Genomic DNA, 14,426 nt, shown 5'->3' on the forward strand with positions numbered 1-14,426 from the left:
TGTGATAGATTCATTGGCGGTTTCGGAGGGGGCACTGAAGATTACATGCTTTTATCCAGGCCCCCCTCCCCCCCACCCCCACCCCCGCTCCAATCTTTAGAAATGTGAAATCTGGCAGGGATGTCTGCAGCTGGCTCTGGATGGAAGGTGGACATAATGACCTCTAAGCTGATGAGCTGACACCCCACCCCACCCCCTCACACACCTTTAGTTTCTGAGATGAATCGCTGAAGATTATGTTTCAGGAGGCTGTGACTACAAACCAAGAAAACAGAAACCATCCCACTGCTCTCTGACTAGCCGGTGGGTCTCCTGCCAAAGCGGAGTCACAGCCGAGGGGAGGGGGGGGAGGGTGCTCCCTCTGAGCACACAGCCTCAAGGACGTTCTAGGCTCGGATGGGAAGTCTGGAGACTGTAGCTAAAACTTTCACCGGCCCAGATAGTCACCGTTAGAAGGGCTTCCCCCCTGACTTCTCGGCAGTAAAGAAGAAAACCAGCTCTCCTCTGGGCATTTGGAATGGCAAAATAAACATGCTGTGCGCAGCTGCGTCTCCCCAGCCTGTGGCGTTTTCCTGGGGAGGATGGAGGGCCCCTGACCTAGACCGTCAGCCCGTCGTGGCGGCTTGATCTCTTCAAGCCCTTGCGTCCGTAATACCTGGGATAACCACTGCATGTACCACCTGCGGAGGCCTCATTTTTTTTCTTTTCATTTCCTACAATAAGACGGTCTTTTGGGCAAGTTTCAGGAACTGATTAACGCCTGGGGTGTAGACGTTAATCTTGCTCATCAGCCTGGCCCAGATGGTGTAGGCGCCCCGAGGGATCACCTCTCCGAGCCACACTGTGCATCTCTCCCAAGAACAGCCCTTTCCCCCACTTGAATCTCTCCCCCGCCCCCCGACCCCACCCCTCCCCGCTGAGGCCCGGCCACCATCTCACCCGCCCCTTTTCCCACTCCCCTGGACCCAACATCCCTCAGTCAGGTGGGTCGGGGGATGTCTACCCTTCCGGGAAGGGGCGCAAAAGGGTTAATGATGGGAGTCGGAGGCCAGGTGGGGCGCGCACACCCGCCCGGCCGCGGTGGGCGTCGGAGGTGAGGGGGCGCTGTGCGGGCAGCGATGCGCCGGGTGGCGGGCGGGAGAGCTGCCAGGCTGACGGAGAGGACGGCCGGAGTGGGGGCCGCCGCCGCCGCCGCCGCCGCCGCTGTGATGCGGAGCCCGTGCTGCGCCGGGCGGTGCAGTCAGAGCCCCGGCGCGAGAGCACCAGCTGCAACCTCGGCACCGGAGGCGGCGGCGGCACCTGCGCCAGCTCCCGGGCCCCGCGCTGCCCCCTCCGCCCCGCCAAGCCCGGGGCCGCCGCCCGGCGCTCTCTATGGATGTCAAGGCGGCCCCCAACGGGGTGGCCACCATCGAGGACCGGATCTTGCGAATCACCGGCTACTATGGCTACTACCCGGGTTACTCCAGCCAGAAAAGTAAGACGCCGTGGGGCTGCCCTGCTCGAGGCGCGGAGAGGGGTGGGAGGCGGGAGGGAGCGCCGTCCGGACACCTGCAGCCTGGCTGTGCCGCCGATGCCGCCCTCCTGGCCGCGGGGTCACCGGGTGAAACGCATGGGCGCTGTCCTCGGTGCTGAACCATGGAAGCGAAACGGGGCCCCGTCGTTTGCTCCCAGGAGTTCGGAAACAGTCGCAGCCTTCGGGGCAGAGGCGCAGAGGGGACCCGGTGAGCCCTCTAGACGGCCGTCGGCCCTTCACCCCGGGCTCATTTACGACCCGAGGAGAGGAACACGGCTGTTTACTTAGCGGGAAGTCAGCCCTTGGGGCTGTGCTCTCCGAAAGCCCCTACTGGGTGCCAGGCTGCGGGCGGGGTGCCCAGTACGCAGGTGGATAGGTTCGGGGGTGGAGCCAGCCGGGCGGCGGGTCCAGACTTGGGTCCTGGCGCCCGCTGGGTCAGCCTGCTCGCTCTGGCTGCGGAGACGTTACCAGCGCGGGAATTGGTCCTGTTAAAACGTCTCGGGGAGGTTCTCTATCCTGGGCAGAGAAAGAACCTGCTCAGCTCTCGGAGTCCCGAGTCCTGGAGCTGGGAGCCAGAGACCCGGGCACACGACTGGGGCGGGGCGGGGGCGGGTGGAGGCGCGACAGGGCCACCCGCCCGCGCTGCCCTCCGCACGTCGCGGCTGCCTCTGAGCCCCGTTCTGTTCGGTACCCACTCTCTTCTGGCTACACAGGTCCTGCGGCACGGATGCTCTCCCGGTTCCGGGGCAGTTTTGAGGGGAGGGAGACGAGATGCGCTCTACTCCGGCCCCCTCCCCCAACACACAAACCCACTGGCTGTCTTTACTGGGATTAGTTCTGCCCAGCGACCCAACTGGAGCTCGTTTTTTGTTTCTCTCTTGGGGGAGTAAGCTGCGGCTTAATTCCCATGCAAGTGGGGTTTCACTTCTTCTGTATCAATGCACTTCTGTCGCAATGGATGGAGCTTAATTTATGCTTTTGCTTATTTTTAACCAGAAGGCTTGGAAGCTCCTGGAAGCATTTCTGATTTGTATTTTTCTGTGACATTTTGGGGTGCAAGCAACATTGCAGTGCATCTGAAGCAGACAAACCTTGACACATAACCAGAAAACACTTTTTTTTCCCATGTAACTTTCTCCTCCACTATGGTCCATCTCTATTGAATAATAATTCAAGAGCTTTCTTCCACGGGCTGTCTTTACACAGATATTTTCTATTTAAATATTTCATTTGGCTTCAGGAAAGGCCTATCGGATTTGGATGGTTTCTGTCTAGCTGTTTTTAGCATTAGAGGCTTACATTATTCATTTTCCTACAAAAGTAATTATATAGTGTTAGAATTTTCTGGAAAGAAAATAACATGCTGTGGAATGCAGTTTGAAGTCTTTGTACTACAGACTCAAAAACTCATTCCCCCCCGCCCCCCCTGTTGGCAAAGGGTTTCTTTTTTAACCCTAGAAACGTAAGTGAAGGCACTAGGATACCATGTGGGGGTTCTGTAGATTTCACCCATGAATATTTTTATTAGGAACCATGGATTTTGGCTTCTTAGAGAATGTAGAAATTACCTGTGAAATTACAAGACTCAGGGTAGTATATGGTTATGATTTTTATAACAATGGAACTTTGGTTAATAAAGAACAAACAAAAAAGAATACTGGAAAAGTGACATTTTAAATAAAGACATGTTCCTATTACCTTTTCTTACTTGCTGAAATAGGTACACATGTTTCATTTGCCCTATAGTAACAAGACAAAAAGAGGGATGGGCATTGGCCAAGACAGTAACTGAAGCTAAAAGGGTTAAAGATGCATTTGGCATCGTTATTTGGGACAGGCACTTAACCTAACTTCAGGCCACGGAGTTCAAAAGTGAAGGCAGAGAAGCTCACAAGGAGAGAGAATTACATGATAGTCCAATGACTTTTAGGTTTCCTGTGCTTTCAGAGGTAGAAAGAGATTGCACAGTGAAGGAATAGGAGAGGAGAGAGCTGGAAGAAGGCCAGGCAGCCGAGCACCATGGAACAATCCTGCCCTTCATTCAGGCTTTCACTAGTAAACAAACACATTGAAGCAAACCACTACAGTATGGTCAACTGACTTAGCTGTTACCAGGCATGATCAACAGCTTGGGAGATGTCTGTGGGGATATAGTATTTATGAAAACACTGTGGTGAGGAATATGTAATATGTAAAGGCAAGGTGACTTTCCGGTTTTCCGACTGCTCGTGTATGAGGCCTTAAGGATGGGATGATCTCCTGATACCCATGCTGTTTACCTTTTTAGAAGTAGGTGGGGACTCACCTGAGAATATGCATCAATGATCAGCCTCATGTTAGTGCATCCTGATGCCACCCCTGCCAATCAGGGAAATGAGTACTTGTCCAGGACAAGTTCTAGTAGTCAGGCTGATATAAAATACATATATTTTATTCTGATACATATAAATGGTATGGAGATGATTAAAGCACCTGTCTAGCCTGGAGTTACTTATGGTCAGCGAGGGGAAATAGATCCTTCCTTCAACAGGTGTTAACTGAGCACCTCCTATATGCCAGGAATACATCAGTGAACAAAACAGACAAAAGTATTTTTCTTTTTAGAGCTTAAGTTCTAGTGGGAGCAGACAGGACAAATAAACAAATTATCTAGTATATTTCAAGGTGGCAGCTGCTTTAAAAAAACTACAACAGTGTAAAAAGGATAAAAATATTCTGAAGGGGGTAGTGATTTAGCAATTTTAAATAAGATGGTAATATAAGGCCTCACTGAGGAGGACACAATTGAGCAAAGACCTGAAGGATGCGAGGGAGTTAGCCAGGTGGACATCGGGAGGATGACATTTCAGGCAGAGGGAGCAGCCAGTGCAAAGCTCCGAGGTGGAGGATACCTGGCATGCTAGAGAAAGAGCAAGAAGGCCTGCATGGATGAAATGGGGTGAACAATTGGGGAAGTGGTTGGAGATGAGGTCACTATGATACAGGGGCTTAGATGAAGAAGGGCCTTATCGGCATTGTAAGTGGTTTGGCTTGTAAGTCTATGCAGGGTTTTGACAGAGGAGTGATGTGACTGGACTCACCTTTCAAAAGGACCAATTTGACTGCTCCATTGGGGCAGGGGTGGAAGTAGAGAGACTAGTTAGTATGTTATTGTAATTACCTGGGTGAAAGATGATCATAGTTTGAATCAGAGTGACAGCAGTAGAGGTGGTCAGATTCTGGATGTAGCTGAACTTAGAGCCAACAGTTTCCTGATGGGTTGGATATGGTAGCTGCAAGAAAGAGAGGAGTAAAAAGTGATCCCATCTTTTCTGATTGGACCAAGTTTGAGTTGCCAGTGGCTGCAGTGTGGAAGGTTTTAAAGTAGAGAAGTTTAGGGGGTTAGAGGCTAAGGATAACATTGATAACATTTTGGAAAGGTTAAATGTAGTTGGAGATGTTGAACAAGCCTGGAGATGTCGGAATGGAGATATAAAGTAGAGATTTTCCAGCATTTGGATGTTATCTAAAGCCTAAGACTGATGAGATCTCCAAGAAATGAATGATACAGAGAAGAGAAGAAGAGCAACAAGGACTGACCTGAGGGGCACTCAGACATTGAGAGATTGGGGAGAAGAGGGGAGTCATTAAAAGAGACCAAGAAGGAGCTCCCAGGAAGGTAGGAGGAAAACCAGGAGCTGTGATACCCTAGAAGCCAGAGAAGAGTTTCAGAGGGAGGGAATTAGCTGAGTCCAGTGCTGCAGAAAGGTCAAGTAAAATGAAGACTGATAACTGACCATGGATTTGGCCATGGGGTGTCTTTGGCTACCTTGACAGAGCAGGTAAAGTAGTATAACATGGATTAGAATGTATTTAGAGAGAATTAGAGGAAGGAATTGGAAATGTGAGCATAGACAAGTCTTCAAGGGTTTTTGTGCAAAGGGGAGCAAGAAGAAATGGGGATGGTAGTGTTAATAAGGTTTTTACATTTAAATGGCAGATATAACAGCATATTTGCATGCATGTGAGAATGATTCAATAGAGAAAGAAAATTAATGATGTTGGAGAGATAGGGTATCACATTTAGTGCACAAGGGAAGGGACATTGCTTTACTTTAGATGGATATAGGGCAGAGTGTGTGGGTGCAGGTTCTGGAAGATGGATAGCTGAGATGGTGGGAGTCTGTTGAGGTTTTCTTTTTGTTGCCTTAGTTTTCTCCGAATAGAAAGCAAGGTCATCTACTGAGAGTGAGGATTTGGGAGGAGGTGATAGGGGGTGGAGGAGAGAGAATGCGTGAATAGTTAAATAAGGAGAGTGTAAAAACTGGGGAAGTACAATAAGCTTGTCTGGCTGCCTTAAAGAGCCCACTTAAAAGTTTCTGGTCACATATTTAAAGTGAAACTAGCCAGTAGGTTGCTGTATTCACTGACACAGTGTATAGGCATGGAGCAAGTGAAGAGAAAGATTCAACTAGAGTTTCAGGGGGTTGTGAATGTTTGTAAGAAGGATCCTATATAATAATGAGCTAATATGCTAATTAGACCAAACAGCAGAACAACCGTCCGGATGACCTTCCTGACGAAGCTGGGGCTTCGAGGGCAGAGCCCCTTGTATGAATTTCGTACATTGGGCCTCTAGTATTATTATAATGATTGACCACAGAATTTAAAGCTGGTAAGTAAAGAAGAGAGGATATAAAGTTGATTGGGGAGAGTGAAAAGTGGTAGGATCAATAGATTGGAAATCTCTGTGGGATCAAAGGCTAGTGGAAGTTAGCTGAAAGAAAAGGGGTAGTGGTCAAAAACATAAGAGGGTTGTATACTATAAGAAGTCATTTCCTTAACTCAAGTCAAGTCATTTTGTTTTATTGTATTCCATTATCGATATATTTGGGGTGAGCCTTCTTTTTGTGTTTGTATAGGAGGCGGTATATTGTGTAGTAAACTAAGCCATAGTGGTTAGGAAGTTGATTCTAGTTTTAAACCGTCCAGCAACTGGCTCTGAGACCTGGGACACTTCTCTTGGTAGACATCAGTTTCCTTGTTTGTAAAAAAGAGGGTAAAAGTTGGTCCGACGGTTGTGGGTTATTGTTAAGCTGATTAACAAAAAGAGGGTAAAGTCCCTGCCTCAGAGCAGCCAGGCAGCAGGTCAGCTTTGACAGCCTTCAAAACATCTCACCTTGAGCGGAAGAATCTTACCCAGTAAACTCTAGTAGTATGCTGCTGCCTCTGCGCACTCTACCTTTTATCTCAGATGGTGGCCAGTTGCCTCTCTGTTTCTGTCAGCCTTCTGTTCTTTCTATTCCCCAGTAAGTGACCAGGTTCCGTGGTTGTTTCCTACTGGTAGTTGCATCGTTATGGTAAAACCTTTCCCCCTTGCACTGATCCTATCTCTGACCACCTCCTGTCCAAAAGGAACTCGACTAACTTCTGGCTCCTGTGGCTCTCAGAGTTCGCCAACTGCTACTCTGACTTACCATTTCCCAAGGTTCCAGCTTCAGCTGTCTCTTCTTACTCTTTCCTTTCCCTGAGCGAGCTCATTCAATCCCATGGCTTTACCATCTTCCATCTGTCTGTATTTCTAGGTTCACTTTTTCTGAACCCAGACCTGTATTTCAAACTACCTACTAGAATTCCCACCCGGATGTCCTCCAGGCATGTCACACATAAAACTAAATTTATCATTCTGTTCTTAAATGTGCCTTTTCCTTCTTATTATGTTTTTTAGCTTCTAATATCTGTATCCAACCAATTGCCCGGAAACCTGGAGTTATCTTCAAACTCTACCCTTGCCCCATACCCCATATTCACTTACCGTAACTGTACTATATCTATCCCACCCAAAATAAGTGCTTTCAGTCACTGTTGTGACTGCTTTAGTTCTATCCATCACATCTCAAAATCTTCTAATCCAGTGTGCATACCTTAACATTTAATTCCCTACAATGCAAATCTGCTCACCTCCTTTTCCTGATCAATTGCCTGAAATAAATTTTCATTTTCTGTGGAATAAAGTCCAAACTTCTGAGCACACCACAATCTGAGTCCATCTTACATTGTTTTATTTTAGTACACATTCCCCACCTCCCCTCCCTCCCATTTCCAAAGTAATGCATGCTTAGTGCAGAAAATCTGGAAGGCAGAGAAGCAAAAAGAGATTAAAATAAAATTACACATAATTTCACCACCCAGAGGTGATCAGTGTTAACATTTTGGTTGACACTATCCTTTTCTATATAGACACATGCAAATGCTTTTTATTTCATACTGAACATTTCTCTTGTTGGTCTATATATTAACAATGTATGCATAGTCTTTCATATATTTAAGCACCTTAATCAACTTAAGTTGATGAATTTTTAGTTCATTTTTTCTTCTTAATTTCACATCCCATGTGTTCCCGGCTCCCTTCCCCCACCCCCAAACACTGGACATAGTCTCATTAAGCAGCTCATTGTTTTCATACCCTTATTGTCCCTCATGTATTATGACCCCCAAGGACTTCCTCTCCTGTTTCCTTCATCACACTCTGGAAAGCTCCTATTTATCTTTAAAGATTGAATTTAAATGCGCTGGCCTTTGTAAAGCTTCCCAATTGCCCCAGGCTGGGCTAATCCTCTCAGCCTGCTTCTGCAATACTGTTCCTCACCTCTGCTTCAGCTTTTAGCACACTATTTTGGGCTGTTTGTACTAGGATACCTCACCTACAGAGCTGGGGAGAGCAAGGACTTATCTTTATTCATTTATTTTCCTCTTAGGGGAAGTGACTAGTACATTCTGAGTGTTCAATAAAGTTTATTGTACTAGTGAATGAAGGATTACAGTTGCCTCTGAAGAAATTGGAGAGCTAATTATTTTCACACAGAAAAAAAAAGAGTACAGGATGGTAGAGATCAGAGGGAAATAAAAAAGTTTGCTAGCTATGAATGAATCAAAAAGATGTGTCTATTCAAAGAATGAGATTACATTAAATGGTATTTTATGATCACTTTACCTTTGTGGTGGTAACTTCTGCATTTGTGTCTTTCCTATTTCCTTCATAATGTTTTCTGTACTTGAATGAGGGGAAAGGCAACTTACAAAAATACAGAGTAGTGCCCTAGCTGGTTTGGCTCAGTGGATAGAGCATCGGTCTGTGGACTGAAGGGTCCTGGGTTCGATTCTGGTCAAGGGCACATGCCCAGGTTGTGGGCTCGATCCCCAGTAGGAAGTGTGCAGGAGGCAGCAGATCAATGATTCTATCAATAGATGTTTCTATCTCTTTTTCTCCCTCTCCCTTTCTCTCTGGAATCAACAAAAATATAGTTTAAAAAATACAGAGTAGTATAAAGTTACTATAATTATAAGAAATAAAATGTAACCCCCCCAGAAGTGGTTATTATTGGTCTTCATGGTAACAATCTGTACTAATAAAAGGGTAATATGCTAATTAGACCAGGTTGACAGGCCATCTTCCAGACATCTGACTTTCTTCCAGACAAAGCCATGGTGGTGGGGACCGAGGCAGAGGCAGTTAGGGGTGATCAGGCCGGCAGGGGAGGGCCATTGGAGGCGACCAGGTCAGCAGGGGAGGGCCGTTGGGGGCATTAGGCAGGCAGGCAGGTGAGTGGTTAGGAGCCACCAGCAGTGGGACATCCCCCGAGGGATCCTGGATTGGAGAGGGTGCAGGTCAGGCTGAGGGACACCTCCCTCGTGCACGAATTTTGTGCACTGAGCCTCTGGTATTTATATAAGCTTTAAGCATTCTAATTGGAGTAAGTTATAAAATAGTCTCTTACTGGTGAAATGAATACACCAAACATGTCTCCCAGTTCATATTCTGTTTATACCCTGATAATAAGCTTTATGCTTCTTTGTATATATAAGCAATATTTTTTTAAATAGTTATCATTACCATTAGTATGTAGTATTGAGAAAACTTTGTAACCAAGTTTTTAACTATGACATATAAGAGCTATTTTGATCCTACATAGCATTGTACATGCTATTGATGTTGGAAAATGTGGTAGTTTCTACAGTGTTAATTTTTATGTGTATTTTTCATTTAAAATGTAAATTTACATATAACTGGGTATTTGTATTATAAAATACTACTTCTACTACTATCTAACAGGTGGATTTAACATTATAAAATACTACTTCTACTACTATCTAACAGGTGGATTTATCTCTCTTTAGAAAGCCTATATTAGACTTGTTTGAGGCCATGAGGTCTAATGCAAAGTCCACCAGACTCTGCTGTGATACTTGCTAGCCTCTTAAATTTGTGTAAGTTGATGTCTCAAATGAATAATTTTGCTCTTGGAAATGGTAATAATAATAATAGTTGCTTCACAGGTCATTGGGAGGATTATGTAAGATAATGTATGTAGAATGTCTGGCACAATGCCCAGTTTAATATGGAAGCTATTATGATTATGGAGGAAACCAGTAGAATTGGTTTCATAATATCTAAGAGCCTTGCGCACTTTTTTTCTTCATATCCAATGTTGTTCTTTGAATTGTTGAAAATTGTGTTACAATAACGTGAAAGATAGTTTACTAATTACTCAAGTTCACAATGGCTTTTATTTTTGGATGTTGCCTTCCACTCCTTACTCATTTCTGGCTAGCCTAGTGCTGTAACTGAAAGGGGCAGTCTTTCCTGGATTGTCCCTAGGGATAGTTACAATTGGCTAGAGGCCATTTGTGATGAGGTTATTTCCACTGGTCCAAAAAAAAAAAAAAAAGAGAGAAATCTAGGGCCTATGGATGACAGATGGGTCTGTATGTCTGGAGATGTAGAGGGAGTGCAGGGGTGAGGGATGTGGGAAAATGAGGGAGGGGGAGAGAACGGAAGAGAAGAAGGGTAGAATCCGAACTGAAGATGGGTAGCGTGGATGGGGTGGTTAGGGTTAGATAGGATTGGGAGGACAAACAAGTGGAGAGAAAGTGAAGGCTGAAGATTATTTTGGATTCCTTCTGTTGGAAATTGTATTGTTCCTTTTATATGTGGAGTCTTACAGGGGAAGTTCCCTATTTAGTTATTCATATAAATAGGGTATTTTATGTTCTACTTTAAAAAATACATCCTTACGTCATAAACACATTTATATATTTTTTCATAGTCTTAAGTGTAATAGTTATACTTTTTTAAAGATTTTAAATTGATTTTTAGAGAGAGAGGAAAGGAGAGGGAGATAGAAATATCGATGTGAGAGTGAGACATTGATTGGCTCCCAACCTGGGCATATGCCCTGACTGGGAATCAAACTGGCAACCTTTAGGTGCATGGGCGACACCCAACCAACTTAGCCACACTGGCCAGGGCAATAGTTATATATATATTTAATGTTATAAAGTATTTAACTAACAGATACAGAGGAATATAGATAAAAAGGGAAATATTCTTGTGACCCTAACACAGCTAATGTTATTTTGGTTAATTTTCTTCCAATCTTCCTAATGCACATATAGCTTCACTTCTTGATTTATTGACAAACAAGTGGAGAGGAAGTGAACTATAGTGTAGTCATAATTCTGATATGTATACAATTTTGTGCCCTGCTTCTTTTCCACTTAACATTTTAGGATAAGCATTTTCATGTTTTTGAATTTATCTGTTATGAGAGGTTGGAATTAGATTTTCCTTTCAGAGACTTTGGATCAAAAAATTTGGGCAAGTTGGTTCTCAGTTATTTGAGACTAAATACAAAGGAGAGACCTGGAGTGTTAGTGAGGGCTTCTTTATTTTCTAGTCACAGAATTGCACTTGAACTTGGGTAAGCAAAAATGGAAGCCACTGGAAGGATGCTGGGGTCTCCCATGGATTTTAAGGGCAGGGATAAAGAAAGATAAAGTAAGATAACCCTGCGTGGGTGGCTCAGTTGGTAGGAGTGTTGTTCCATACACCAAAAGTTGTGGGTTTGGTTCCCAGTGAGGGCGTGTACCTAGGCTGTGGATTTGATCTCTGGTTGGGGTGTGTATGGGAGGCAAACCATAGATGTTTCTCTCTCTCTTTCTCTCTCTTCTCTCTCTCTAAAATCAATAAAAACATATCCTAGGGTGACAGTAATAAAAAGGAGGGTAAGCTTGCATAAGTTTCTAGAGGGCTGTGGTGAAAATGGGAAGCCCTTTTTTTCTCTGCCTCTCATCTATTTTTATGGCACACATTCTCCATTCTTCTCTCTTGCTACAGGCTGGTTTTCTCTCTTTTCTTGTCCAAATGATTGAAAATAGCCTCTGCCAGCAGTTCCAGTGCTTATATGTCCTTTACTCAAGAGAGCAGACAGATTGAGCAAGAATCTGGACTTACTTCTAAGTCCAGATTCCTGGGGAAAGGGACCTGGCCCAATCTGTGTCAAGTGCACACTCTTGATCCTATTGACTGTGTTGCCAGAGGCTCTCTCCTATAACCCTACTGACTGTGGGGGAAGAGGATATTAAGGGAGAAAAAAAAATGATGGCCTGGATTAGATAGTTACCTAAATAGCTATTTGGTTCACAGAGATTTGCATAGAAAGTTTTTCATATCAAATTGTAGGCTTCCTTCAAGATTGATCTTTTCTTTCCTCTGGTCTTGATAGCCCTTAGATTGTACCTAAGAAATCTGTAATGAAGTTACAGACACTGCATTCCTGTAAACTGAGAAAATCCAAGTGCCTGTTTAGCATATACGTCTCTAGGGAGTTCTGTTTAAAAACCACCCAGCCAGTACTGCAGTCTGCTTACTAAGTTTCATTGAAGTGCTATTCGTTACCTCAAGTTTGGAAGAAATATTTCCTTTTCTAGGTCAGATAGGGCAACACATCAGTTTCTTCAGACTATCAAGGATGACATTTAACATTGTATATTTGAAACAGGAATTGAAATTACACTACTCTGAAGTCTTGCATTTTCTATATTTTGTCCTGGACTAAGCCAAGATGGCACCAGTGAGGTGTTCATAATGGTTTGATGGTCCTGAAAACCAGACACACTAAGAGTTCTTTATCCCTCGAGAAAGCTAAGATTCCTAAGGGTGTGAGAGCCTGTAAAGTTTTGCTGCTGACATCTTGCTGAGCCCCAGGTCATGTGATTTGGTGTCTCTCATGTTGGTGCTCATTCCCATGTTAGATCACAGCCATTTCAGAGGAAAGATCCAGATCAAATGAGTTGGGGCCCACGTGGAGCACCATCTTCCCTCCTGAGCTACAGTGGCAGTTCTAAAGAATCCATGTACACACCTACTTCTTAGGGACTTTTGAGAATGAATATTAGAAGTTGAGAACTTTTAATTTCTTTTTTTTTTTAATTTATTGATTTTTTTTTTTCTGAGAGAGAGAGAGAGAGAGGGAGAGAGAAAGAGAGAGAGAGAGAGAGAGAATTTGCTTGCTGTTCCACTCATTCATGCATTCATTGGTTGCTTCTTTTATGTGCCCTGACCAGAGATCGAACCCACTACCTTGAGGTATGGGAACGACACTTACCAATAACCTACCTGACCTGGCCAGGGTGAGAACTTCTAATTCTCCTTCATTTTTATAACAATTGTGAGCACTTGAAGCGGGAGCTTCTTATCTTGCCCCTTTCTAGTCCTCATCCACATAGCAGCCTTTGTGATCTTTTAAAAGCATTAATTGAATCATGCCGTTCCTCTTGGTTAAAGACCTTAGTGACTTCCTGTGTCTCTACAAGGCCTAATATGGCCGGGTTCTTCAGATGGCCCTGCTCTTCCACACCCTCATTATGCTTTGCTCGCTCATACTGGCATGTGCTCCAGGCCCCTTTTCTTTCTCTGAGCGGGTGAACAAACTGCCCCTCTCTCCCTGGTGTTACCTGGTTGGCGCCTGGCCATGTCTCAGGTCTCATATTAAGTGCCACTGCCTCAGAGAGACCTTTTTAGCTTTACACCCCTCATATCTCATGCACTTTTTTTGTAGCACTTACTACAAATTGCAGTTGCTATTTATGTTGCTCTTTTTTGGGTAGCACTTACTACGAACTGCAATTACTATTTAGGTTGCTTTTTGTGTCTTTCCTGCTCATTCGTCTCTTAGCTCCCTAAAGGAAGGGATGGGTCTATTTTATTCAACACCCTGTACCCAGCACACAGAACAGTGCCTATACACTCTATAAATATTTGTTGCATGATTAAACCTTGTTAAAAATTGAGTAGACTTTTAAAAAAATCTAACATTTTGGGGGGAATATTATTAGACTTAGAGAAAAGCTGCAAAGATAATAGAGAGTTCCTGTATAACCTCACCCATTTCTCCCATTTTTATCACTACATTTCTAATATATATTTGTCAAAACTAAGGAACTAATATTGGCACATTACCATTAATTAGCATCTAGGCTTTATTTATATTTCCCTTGTTTTCCCATTAAGGTTCTCATTCTGTTCCTGGATCCAGTCTGGGATTCTGCATTACACTTAGTTGTCACATCTCCCAAATAGGATTTTAATACATTGAACTTGAAAAGATAATTTCAATTTTATAGGAAATTCCTGGCCTAATTTTTAGGACTTGGATGAGATCACATTTGAAAATTGAACTGCTAGTGTTCAAGGTGACATTGGATTAAATTCATCTTTGAAATGACCTATGACTTAACATGATAATTACATAGAATCTTAGAGGACTGTTCTATAGTATAGAACAATAATTTTTTAATATTTTTGGGAGACCCAGAAATCTTTGAAATCTAAATAAAACTATAAATTATATCCTCCCATGCACATATATACCAAACATTTTTAAGCAGTTTATTTTATTACACTAGAAATTTGTTACTTCACAGGAAGAGGCTATAGAATTGATAATTCCAACAAATTGTATCTGTTTATTTTATTTTATGAGGATGGGTACAAAATTTAATGGCAATGCCTGAAAAAATTGAAATAATTAAAATTTTTTAAACTAAAATAAATATAAACTTCAGTTTTATTCAAAAGTGAATTTTAGTAAGA

At 43.7% G+C, this 14,426-nt stretch overlaps 1 protein-coding gene across 1 annotated transcript in view; it reads left to right on the top strand.

Annotated features, from left to right (window-relative positions):
* Positions 1–1,371: 1,371 nt before the first annotated feature.
* The window catches only part of SLC35F4 (solute carrier family 35 member F4), a 161,855-nt gene continuing 148,800 nt past the window's right edge, over positions 1,372–14,426 (top strand). The window contains exon 1 of the mRNA XM_008139002.3: positions 1,372–1,474. Coding sequence (XP_008137224.2) covers positions 1,372–1,474 — 103 coding nt within the window. The remainder of the gene's footprint in view (positions 1,475–14,426) is intronic.

The sequence above is a fragment of the Eptesicus fuscus genome, chromosome 5 (genome assembly GCF_027574615.1).
Source record: "Eptesicus fuscus isolate TK198812 chromosome 5, DD_ASM_mEF_20220401, whole genome shotgun sequence".
Lineage (NCBI taxonomy): Eukaryota > Metazoa > Chordata > Mammalia > Chiroptera > Vespertilionidae > Eptesicus > Eptesicus fuscus.